The sequence below is a fragment of the Corvus kubaryi genome, unplaced genomic scaffold, assembly GCF_017639235.1.
Source record: "Corvus kubaryi isolate FWS band 111438036 unplaced genomic scaffold, C.kubaryi_AGA036_p1.0 split1-65, whole genome shotgun sequence".
NCBI lineage: Eukaryota > Metazoa > Chordata > Aves > Passeriformes > Corvidae > Corvus > Corvus kubaryi.
In genome coordinates, this window is record NW_024582080.1 from 1,088,092 (window position 1) to 1,099,497 (window position 11,406).

The window sequence follows — 11,406 nt, forward strand, 5'->3', positions numbered from 1 at the left end:
TTTTTAAGTGCAGGTAGGGATAGTGGGAAAATGGTCCTTTCATGTAATTGCCTAAAATATTCACTCCAAAAATGAAAGACTTGGGTTTATGCATTCTTTGACGTAAGAAGTTTGTACTTAGAATTCCTGCTTGCCAGGACAGGGGCAAGTTAAGGTGAAAATGCTTCCTAGGATGTTTAGAATAATTTTAAGCATTGCAGTTCGGCGTTTTTTTGGTATATGATGCTCTCTTACAGTCACCAAATTTTACTTGCTTTTTCTTGGGTACCTAAACTAGCAAGAGAGGCCTATATGAATTGTCAGTTGTTGCTCCAGAAAACACTGCAGGAAGAACAAAATTGAATCTGAATATTTTGTTTCTCTGAGACAAAAGAGGAGGCAGAATGTAGAATTTTACAGGTCATTAGAATATGACAGTATGTGATGGGGAAAGCAGAGCTAGCTGTCACTTTTATGCTTCCTTCCTTCAGCACCAAGGATAGAGAGAATAAATGATCACACTTGCGAAATCACATGGGAGGTTCTGCAGCCCATGAAGGGTGATCCCGTTATCTACTGTCTTCAGGTCATGGTTGGAAAAGACTCAGAATTCAAACAGGTATGATATGTTGAAGTTATTGTAGTTTTCTTCAATTATTATTTGTGATAGCTAGTAAAATTGGTTGAGATTAGTTTAGATTTAGTAAAGCTTATTGTGTTCCAGTATGTTTTCGTCACCATGTTAACTTTTTATTACTAAATAATATAAAGTAGTGTCGCCTAAACTCATCCTCACATAGAAAGGAGATGCTGTACTAAATTTTGCTGCCTCTCTGGGTTACACTGATACTCACTAAATACAGCTTGACACCTCAAGTGGTGAGGAAATCATCGACTAATGGAACAACTGACAAAAAGAAACCTTTTACCTATGGTACAGAATTGAGACTGGGGAGAAAAGGGGCAAAGGATTCTCTTTGAGAACCTAAGATCAAAGAAGCAGTTCAAAATGCTAAGGTACAAATTATCCTGCATTAGTGCTAATTTTGCTTCCCTATAAACTGCCTGATATTTGACATTAAATTAGACTTGAAAACTGTTTCATACTATTAAGCCAATGAACTTTCCTTCCAGAACAGAGACAGTTAATTCTAGTATATTATAATTTTATTATAGTTCAATATTAAATTTTTTTCCTATGCTTTGGTAGATTATAGGCCTTCATAGTTTCATAACTTTTAGTGTAGCACTGTGTTTGTTATGCCCATGTGTTAAATTTTTCAGTAAAAGATGAACCATAATCCGAGGTGTTTGTTATCTTGCCATGTGAATATTCTTTTTTGTAACTTCAACATTGTAAATGCAACATTAGGTATGTAAGGCGTGGTCTGTGTTGCTTTTAGACATGGAGTCAAATCACACTTTGATGATCAGTGTGTACTGCCAAATGAGCTGGGCAAGAAAATAAAGTTTGCTCTTTGAGTACGGCAATAACAAAGTAGACTGAGGTGTGTGATTGCTTTTGCCTCTGCAGAACAGTCTAGCATAGTAAATCAGAGTAAAATTAAAAGACTAATTTGCAAAAATTAAAATTGGAACAATCAAGAAGTAAACACTATGAAAACAGCCTTTAAGACACTTAGACATGATGGTGGCAATTTTATTTGACGTGAACAAAAAATAAACTGCCTGGAAGTCTGCACTAAGCTGTTTCTGCTATTTCACTGCCAAAACTTCACTCTCCTCTCCTCCTCCTTCCTGATCCATCATCCAAATTGCTCATGTCATTGCTCCCTCCATGCTACAAACAAAAGAAGTTAATAATGTGTTGTTTGAGCTGTATACATCAGTCAAAGATCTTAAAGGGGTTAGGAAGCAACCATATAAATACCCCAGGAAACACATTTGAGGCGAAGGCAACTTCTGGCAAGGCACTGGGAGCAAGCAGCTGAGGATGGTAACCCCTGCCAGCTAGTGTAGCTGGAGCTGCAGTAGGATGTGTGTCAGTGGCCTGTTTGCTCACTCCCAAATGCAAGATCCAAATTAGCAGAATTTTGAGGAAGCTGCACTTCTGATGACCTGCCCTGCCTCAGAAAGAAAAGTCTCTAGGTTATAGATTCCAGTAAAGCTCAGCTGTCTGTCAGAGAACTCTGAGTCTATGACTAGCCTCAGGCACAGCAAGAGGTCTTCAAACAGCAGAATCAGAAGGGATTTCCTGTTTCTTTACATTTCTGGTTTGCATTTTCAGAATACTGTCTAAGAATATGGTAACTGTAGGGAAAGCTCCTGATGATGTGATATTTCTGTATCATGCTGCCAGTTAAATAAAGCAAATCCAGATATTTGGAGGTGAGAAGGTGAAGGGTTTTGAAGAGAGAAATCAAATTGCACTGTGCTACCCACCTAATACCTCAGTACCTATTGATGTACCTGTAAGTGCACCCTTGTGAGGTTTTGTTGGCTTTCACAGAACCTTCACGTAGCTGCAAATTTTACTAATTTGGGAAACCAGAATTTAGAGTTCACTGAATTAGGCACTCCATGCTGAAATGTTGTGAACTCATGTTAACCAGCCAACTGAGAGACCTTTGGAGAACACCCTCATAAGTCATCGCTGTCTTGGGAATATGATAAAATTAAGAATCACAAAGAGGACTTTTTGTGGCTTCCCTGATACAGTGTTTATTGGGATAAATCATATTATTTTAAATACAGATAACTACAACAAAATACATTGGATTGGATTAGACTTAATGAATTAGTTTGATACAGAGTCAACTGCCTAAAATCCCACGATAGGAAATTTTATATTGCATCCAATTGTAAGTGGTCACTAAAACACCTGAACGCTGGGGCTTGTGACAGAGTTTATTTGGTGTGTACTCATCATTCCACACAAGCAAGCATAGTTTTTGTGTTTCACCAAAAGGACTGGAGACTTTATCTGGTATTTAAATTGCGTGTTTGAGCTTTTTGTCCATTTTTCTTTGCATGGGTGAGAACACTGGTGAGTTGCCGTCCTTTTTACAGTTACCTTCACCGTAAACACAACCATACTGAGATATGTGTGTATATATAGGACTCTTTTACTTGATGTATCCCTTTTTTTCCCCCTTATTGCCAGATTTACAAGGGCCCAGACTGGTCATTCCGATACACAGGCCTCCAGCTGAACTGTGAATACCGATTCCGCGCATGTGCCATTCGCCAGTGCCAAGAGGCCACGGGTCACCAGGACCTGGTGGGCCCCTACAGCACCCCAGTGCTATTCATCTCTCAGAGGACTGAACCACCGGCAAGCACCAACAAGGACACTGTGCAAACCACAAGGACACAATGGTCACAGAGTGACCAAGTGTGTGCTGCTGTCATCCTTGCACTTTTTGCTATCTTTTCCATTCTGATTGCTGTTATCATTCAGTACTTCGTCATAAAGTGAAGAAAAGAGATCTATTTTATAATGCTGCCCATTACATTTTACTTTCTCATAATCTAAAAGTAATTCTGTTCTCTTGCTTTTACAAAACCAGGCATTTAGCACCGGCATTGGGACTGATGCAAACTTTCTCAGCCACTTTAAAATGCTTACTCGTAGGTATAGGCTGATTCATGTTACTAAAATGCAAGCCACAGAAATATAATCTTTTCTTTATATGCCTTCTTGCAGTACAAACTCGATATGGGGCAGGCACGCAGTGTTTAACAAAAAGGGTTTGACCTGTAAACACAAGTGTAAAGATGATTTCCTAGCCCACACTTTTAAGGGTTGCTAACATAACAGGGAAGAATGTGTAGATTGCATTTAAAACTTACACTAACAAACTTGTGCTGTACACAATATTAATCTGATGCTGTGAAAGCAATTTAGCGCTGTATTTCTACCTCCTCATTTGTCTTAATTATTTGGGAAGCAGGATTTATGCTGAAAAACAGAAGGGGCTTTTCTCAGGCAGCAAATAATAAACGGGATGGAAGAGTATGCATGAAGGAAGCTTAATATCTGATAAATGTGGAGTTCTTCACTGCAAGTAGATGTTTTCGAAAGACTACAAGGAGATGGCACAAGTGGTTTATCTTACCCCCAGGATTTGATGTTTACTTACAAAAATGCCTCTTTTACTTCTTCTGAATATAGAAGGGAGAGTGTGAAAGAACTTCTTAGATTTATTATTTAAATTGAAAAACACATTTCCAAAGTTGACCTTTGATTGGATGCAGTTTATACAGATGTCTGTGCCCTCTGATTTTGGCTAGTCAATAGAATTTTGAGATAAAATTCATTATTGAATTTTTGCTGTTTCCCCAACATTCACTTGCCATATCCACCAGAAATAAGCACTGCCTTTGTTTGTTTGTTTTATTTCTATCTTTCTTTCCTTTTTTTTCCTTCCTTTCTTTCTTTCCTTCTTTCTTTCTTTGGGGCACCAAATCAGAAGACGAAGTGTAGTAATTTGCACCAGAAAACTTAAAGCTGCTTTTTTCTTGAGATCCTAATGTTTAATGTAATGTCTCTTTGGATACTGTACCAAATTGTTGATTGCATGTAGTTAATGTTGCATTAGAGCACTTTGCAATTGCATAACTCATCAATGTTTTGTGAGCTTGCATTTGTGAGTTCTTGAATGACCAGACTGAATTTTAACAAGTATCCCATTGAACATCTTGCTAGATGTCAATGATTGCCAGTGACACAAAGCTTGTAGTGAAACTATCTTTAAAAAAAAAACCACCTTGTCTCATCACACTTATGTTATTTGTTATACACTTTGTAATTAGCTACTTTTAATTTATTTGAGTTACAAGATAGTGGATCATTAATGACTTCTAGTTGTGTTCAGTTTAGCATTTTTAATAGTATTAAACACTTCTGTCAGTCTTAATAATAATAAAAAAAGGAACCTCTGTCTTGTGCTTTGAAGATCTCTGAAGAATTTCTCTATGTTAGAACGGGCATGTATTGTAATTGTTTATACGTCCAATGATCTGTGCTGTAGAATAATGTTGCTGAGTTTCGTTTTTTTAAAAGAAAAAAAAAAGAAATGGCGAAGAACTTGGCCTCCACGTGGTGAGAACGATCTGTCTTTAAAATGTACTGTATGTTTACATTTTATTTCGAATTTGTCGTTTGTACATATAGGCTGATACCTTCCCACAGGATACCGCGATAACTGATGTTTTCTAGAACCTTCTTAAAAGTGCCATGTTTGGCAGTGCAAATGAGGTTGCGTGTCACAGCCCAGAGATTTCTTACGGTTGAATGTCTAAAACGGTAAGATTTGTTACTGCAGGTAACCTGCAGTGACTTACGTTTTTCATAGTAAAATTCAAATGAGCTCCTATTTTTGATAGTCATTTAATAGTGTATTTGCCATTTGAGCCTCAGTGCATATTACTGCATTGAAGACAGTTTTTAATGTAATATTAATTTTACCTCATATACTGTACATTCCAAAAATAAATAAATAAAAGAAAAAGAGAAACTCTAAAGTTTTTAAAACGCTATAGATACACTACCAAACATATCACTTTACGGTTGTACAACGTCGGGCTCCATGAAGACGAACCTGTATAGTCTGATAGAAAATACAAAAAACGATGTAGCAAAGTACCTTTAAGAGTCTGTGGACAATAAAAGTACCTTCTTTTTCGCTGCTGGTGGTCAGTCCTGTGTGCGCACCGCCGCCGCCCCTCTCCCCTCCCTCCTTCCCTGCCTCCCCCTCTGCCGGCCGGGCCCGCGGGGCGGGGCGGGGGTGCGGTACCTGCGCGGGCGGTGGGGCCGCGGGCGGGGCGGGGCCGCGGCCGGAGGAAGGAGCGGCGCTGCCCCGGGCACGGCGCGTCCCCCGGCGGGATGAGGCGCGGCGGCGGGAACGGCAGCGAGGGAGAGCCGGAGTGGCCGTGGCCGTGGCCGCCCTGCGACGAGCGGCTGTGCCTGGCGCTGCCCATGTGGGTGCTCGTTCCCATCACGGCCGTCTGCCTGGGGCTCTTCGTGGTCGGCGTGGCGGGCAATGTCCTCACGGTGCTGGTCATCCGCAGCTACCGCGACATGAAGACCACCACCAACCTCTACCTGGGCAGCATGGCCGTCTCGGACCTGCTCATCCTCATGGGGCTGCCCTTCGACCTCTACCGTCTCTGGCGCTCCCGGCCCTGGATCTTCGGGCAGCTGCTGTGCCGCCTCTCGCACTACCTCAGTGAGGGCTGCACCTACTGCACCATCCTCCACATCACCGCCCTCACCGTGGAGCGCTACCTCGCCATCTGCTTCCCCCTCAAAGCCAAGGTGGTCGTCACCAAGCGCCGGGTGAAAGCCATCATCGGCGTCCTCTGGGCCTTTGCTTTCGTCTCTGCCAGCCCCTTCTTCTTCCTGGTCGGCGTGGAGCAGCCCGACAACCACACTGACTTCAGCCGCGAGTGCAAGCCCACCCCACAGGCCCTGCAGTCCGGCCTGCTGGCCACCATGTTCTGGGTCACCACCTGCTACTTCGTCCTGCCCGTCACCTGCCTCAGCGTCCTCTACGGCTTCATTGGCCGCGAGCTGTGGCGGAGCAACACCCGCCTGCGGGGCCCCAGCTCGCTCCTCCGGGAGAAGGGGCACCGCCAGACCATCAGGATCTTGGGTGAGTCCCGCTACCATCCCCCCCGGGCTATGGCTGGGGCAAGGACCGGGGCTGGGGGGCCATGGCAGGGCTGAGGCACCCGCAGCTCCCGTACAGGATAGGGAGTAGCACAGGGGGACATCCCCGCCACGCTGCCGAGCCCATCAGTACTCCCGGGAACTGCCACGGCAGGGATTTTACTCCCTCACAGCTGAGGCTTCACCCGCGTGGCACTGCACATCCAGCAGCACGACTGCCTTCCGTAGAAATACCCTTTTCCTGAATTTTACCAGGCAGAACCAAGTACAAGGTAGCCTGCAACTTCAGAAAAACTGTGGTAACATCAGCAGTCTCTTCCAGTGGGCAGCAACACCTCTGCGTAGAAAATTTCTGCTTCTGAAAAGTAAGCTCTTAGCGGTCATTTGTAGCTCTCCTAGGAATAAATCCACTGGTTGCCCAAGGAGGCTGAGAAATGGCAACTTAACCCCTACGAGCTGTTTGGAGACAAATCCCATAATACCAAAGCACTTCCTACAGATGTAGGATGCTGATCATTTTTAGTTCATTTTATTAGTCATACATTCACTAACCCAGCATCAGACTCTGGAAAGTTAAGAGATCTTAGTCTGCTCTGGGGCTTCAATGTTTGTAAGTAGTGACCAATCTAAAGGGAAAGAAAAAAGAAATCCAACCATTGATTAAGGAACATAAAATTCCCAAATTTTTTTTTTTTCCTACCTTTAGTGTAGTTTTTACATGTCACATGAGAGACTTCTTTTACTGAGAGTGTAACCAGCTGGATGGAAATAGCATAGCACAAAGGAAAGAAACTAATAAGCCTGAGAGAATTTTGCCAACTTATTTGAGGAAGGTACTTACACTGAAGCAGGCACAAGGTTTTCTGACAGAAACACCTATGCCTATGATCTCAGAACCCATTGAATGAGACCAGTGCCCCCTTATCTCAAAGATCCAGCAGCACTATGCCTGTGGTGTATTTCAGATGTAAACTTTCTTTGGCTGCATCCCTTTTATTTAAGCTCTGAGAAACACAGAGGATGCTCCACAAATGATTGTTTTACTTACATGCATTAATAAACAAAAATAATTAAAAGTATGGATACAGTAATACACTTATTTAATTGTTCCTCATCTGCTCCTGCTGTGTTGCCGTTGCAAGAGGGTCTGTATTGGTTTGCATTGTGCTAAAATGCAACACAGAACCAGGCGAACAGCTGAAGTGACTCAGGCTAGAGATCCATCTAGGCAAATAGCTGTCTCCAGCAGTAATTGTCTGGGGATGCATGCAAAAGCTTTAGTGGAAAAAAATCGATAACCCAACTATACTGTAAAGTCTTTACATTAGCTACCATCCTGTCACAATAGAGCAAATTCTGTGGGAGCTTGGGTGACTGAGGTGCAGCCCAGGTCTTTTTCAGTGATGTAGACATGTTAAACAACAACTCTGCAGCGAATGGAGCTGCTGTGGAGCTTCCACAAAAACTCCTTATTCTGACTTTTGTTTCCCTATCTCCTATGTGGCATTGCAGACATTGCCAAGGGGGGGTTCTGTAGTGCCTGATGTTATTATACACGTTATGCTACTGTTGTTAACATTTTTCTCAGCAAATCTCACCTCACAGTTTAGCTTAAAATTTTACCAGTTAACTTTTACTTCAAAGATTTGATGCTATTCCCATTTTTGTGGTTTTCCAACAATTTAATGCTATTATCTCTATATATCATTTGTATCAGTTAGAAGAACCTGCAAAACCAGCCACATAAACTTTAGTTTACTGGATGGTTGAAGAGTTAACTCACTCCTTAACTGTCGCATGTGTTATTTTGTCTTATAGCTGTGGTGGTTCTGGCCTTTGTAATTTGCTGGTTGCCTTTCCACATTGGCAGGATCATATTTATAAACACCCGGGACATGGGGACAATGCTGTTCTCCCAGTACTTTAATATATTCGCTCTGCAGCTTTTCTACCTGAGCGCATCCATCAACCCTGTCCTCTACAACCTCGTTTCGAAGAAGTACAGGGCAGCAGCCTGCAAGCTGCTGCTGCCACGCCGAGCTGCAGAAAGGGCTTTCACGGTAACAAAAGACGCTGGGGGCTACACAGAGACCAGTGCCAGCACAAGGAACGAGTACACCACCGGCTTCTGAGACTGCACCTTTGCACTTCTTCAGGCATTCTTACCTAAAGAAGGGAACTACCTTTTCACAGGAGAGTTGCAAAAGGATGGACACTTGTTGGGGCATGTGGTATTTCATAACTGTCTGTATTTTGGGATACCTGTATTTTTGTTAACAGAGCAAGCAGGCACCATAAAGTAGGGACAATGATGTGCAACTCGTGAAAGATGATAAGTCAATAGTAAAAGCTGGAGTAAATTGCCAGTAAAACTACGGGTTTACTTTATTACGTATTGTTCATTGCATGTGTTCTGTGCCATTTCTAGTATTTTCTAAAAATCGTAACACCAAGGTCTGCAAAGGAGCACTTCTTGGGTGCAGTAATGGGTACAACTCCCAGACAGCCTTTGCCATTTTAAAACAGTTTTCTTTTAAACAAAGATTTTTAAACAAGTCTAAACAAGTTTAAACAAGATTTTTAAACAAGTCTCTCAAGGAGATGGACACAAAATCACCCACCAACCTGAACAGCCTTGGAAAAAGAGGTGTTTGTTTTTAGTGCCTGGTCTTGTAATCATGAAGGGGACTTTCCTGAACAGTTTCACTAATTTCTCTTAGGAAAGCATGTGCTGCATGCAGTAGTCTCTGGGCTTAACCCTTTTGGCCTGACCCACACGATCAAATAAGGTCTCTTATTTACATGTTAGCAACCAGTCTCTGTATCTGTAAAACTTCAGATACCCCCGATCACTTCCTTGGGATAGATGTGCCGTGTTTGGTAAATGGTAGTGGTGTGTCTCCACAGCATCACATTGTGTACTGAGTGTGCAAACTCCAAGTTAACCCACCTTGCCACAAACAAGACCCATCAGTGAATGTGCTGGACTATGCCCAGGACTTCATGCTGCATAACGCTGCACTGCAAGTCAAAAACCAATTCACTAATTCTACTCCAAAAGATTTAAAATGCAGACTTCAACTGTACAATTTAGGAAGGAGGCTAGTTGTGAGGAAAAGCTAGAAGAAGCTGCAGCATCATTTTCTCTGGAGGATCATTGCATCTGTTACTTTATTGGCTCTAGTGGTGTAAATCTGGACCAAAATCAATGATGTGGGACTGCGCTTACAGGAGCATCACGGGTGGTATGTCCACACTTGCCCTTGGTTTTCTGTTAATTCCTTCTCTTTTCAGGCAGTTGTAGAGAGTGATACTGTGCCCTCTAAGCCTGCTTTTCTATGGGCTAAACACCCCCATCTCCCTCAGCCGCTCCTGGCTTGTGCTACAAACCCTTCACCAGCTCCACTGTCCTTCTCTGGACTCGCTCCAGCACCTCAATCTCCTTCTTGTAGTGAGGGGCCCAGAACTGGACACAGGATTTGAGGTGTGGGCTCAGCAGTGCCAAGTACAGGGGCACAATCACGGCCCTGGTCCTGCTGGCCACTCTATTGCTGATACAGGCCAGGATGCCATTGGCCTTCTCGGCCATCTGGGCACACTGCCTCACATTCAGCTGCTGTTGACCAGCACCCCCAGGTCCTCTTCTGCTGGGTCACTTTGCAGCCACTCTTCCCCCAGCCTGTAGCGCTGCAGGGGTTGTTGTGACCCAAGTGCAGGACTCAGCACTTGGTCTTGTTGAGCCTCATACAACTGTCCTCAGCCGATCAATCCAGCCTGTCCAAATCAATTTAACAGAATTCAACAGCCAGCTCAGAGATCTCAGGACAGCAGAGTTGAACCCAAGTCTTCTCTAGGTTTTAAAAATATGACCAGTCCTCCATTAAACAATCTGTAACTCTGAGTCACTGAATAAAATTTTAAAAAATCTAAAGACAGAAAAAAATCTTCTATCTCACTGCATACGCATTAGGTTTTCTTTTTCTATTGGCTTCATACTCTGGTGGAGAGCAGTTGTCTGCAAGGCTTGGGTTAGGTTGCTTTTGCTGGGGGGTGTCATTAAAATGTTTAGTTATCATAAAAGAACAGCTGTTATTTTTTGGGGGTTCGGACAAGTTACTATGAAGAGTAATCTTTGTAAATGTATGTAGACTGAGGGGGAAAAAATCTTTAAAATACTGATATGTGGCCGTGGAGCTGCTTCTGCACGCCTGCAGCCTCCTGATAATGGCTTTTCCTTTATCAATTGTTACTAAATTGCACTGGGAGTAAAACGCCCATCAGAAATTTCCCCAGAAGTAATTGCATGGGTACCAGAAGCACAAGGTGAGCAGGAGAAGGGAAGGAAATGCCCTGGTGGGATGCTGCCCTGAACCCCCGTTTTTTAGGGTGTGCCCTGTGCCACGAACAGCCCTGGCACTGCTCTGCTCTCTGTGGGTGCTGGGTGTCCAGGGTGGGTGCCTCTCAGCTGGGACCCCAGCTCACTGTTCCCAAGCCGGTCATGGAGTGATTGTTTCTGCAGGGAGCTCCAGGCTTGGGCTGCTCCTGCCCAGCCTCAGACGCTGCAGCAGCAGGCTTCTGCTCCTGGTGGCAGACTCCATAGAAATGGTCTGGTTTTCTGGGAAAGTCATTTGTACCCCTGTTATCAGCTATCCCTCTTGCATGCTTAGTAGGAGCAAATCACACCTGTGAGCTTGCAATGCCTTGTTGTTAATGCTCTCTCCCCACCAGAACAAATGCTTAGGAAATAGATGAAGTTTGGCATGTTTACTCAGAATTAACCAGGCCTGGCACTG

At 43.4% G+C, this 11,406-nt stretch overlaps 2 protein-coding genes across 10 annotated transcripts in view; both read left to right on the top strand.

The window, feature by feature from the left end:
• Nucleotides 1-5,627, top strand: part of FNDC3A (fibronectin type III domain containing 3A) — a 112,525-nt gene extending 106,898 nt beyond the window's left edge. For all 9 annotated transcript variants that reach the window (XM_042014070.1, XM_042014069.1, XM_042014071.1 and 6 more), the window contains 2 exons: nt 471-598; nt 3,104-5,627. In XM_042014070.1, coding sequence (XP_041870004.1) covers nt 471-598; nt 3,104-3,418 — 443 coding nt within the window. In that variant the 3' untranslated portion in view covers nt 3,419-5,627. The remainder of the gene's footprint in view (nt 1-470; nt 599-3,103) is intronic.
• Nucleotides 5,628-5,797: 170 nt separating this feature from the next.
• Nucleotides 5,798-8,846, top strand: MLNR (motilin receptor). Its single transcript, XM_042014317.1, has 2 exons — nt 5,798-6,596; nt 8,432-8,846. The coding sequence occupies exons 1-2, from the start codon at nt 5,828-5,830 to the stop codon at nt 8,743-8,745; spliced, it is 1,083 nt and encodes a 360-aa protein (XP_041870251.1). The 5' UTR covers nt 5,798-5,827; the 3' UTR covers nt 8,746-8,846.
• Nucleotides 8,847-11,406: the final 2,560 nt, after the last annotated feature.

What these genes read in the sequence shown, in the direction of transcription:
- MLNR (XM_042014317.1), top strand. Translation starts at nt 5,828, where the DNA reads ATGAGGCGCGGCGGCGGGAACGGCAGCGAGGGAGAGCCGGAGTGGCCG. An exon ending in CCAGACCATCAGGATCTTGG is followed by an intron (nt 6,597 to 8,431) that starts GTGAGTCCCGCT and finishes TTTGTCTTATAG; the next exon opens with CTGTGGTGGTTCTGGCCTTT.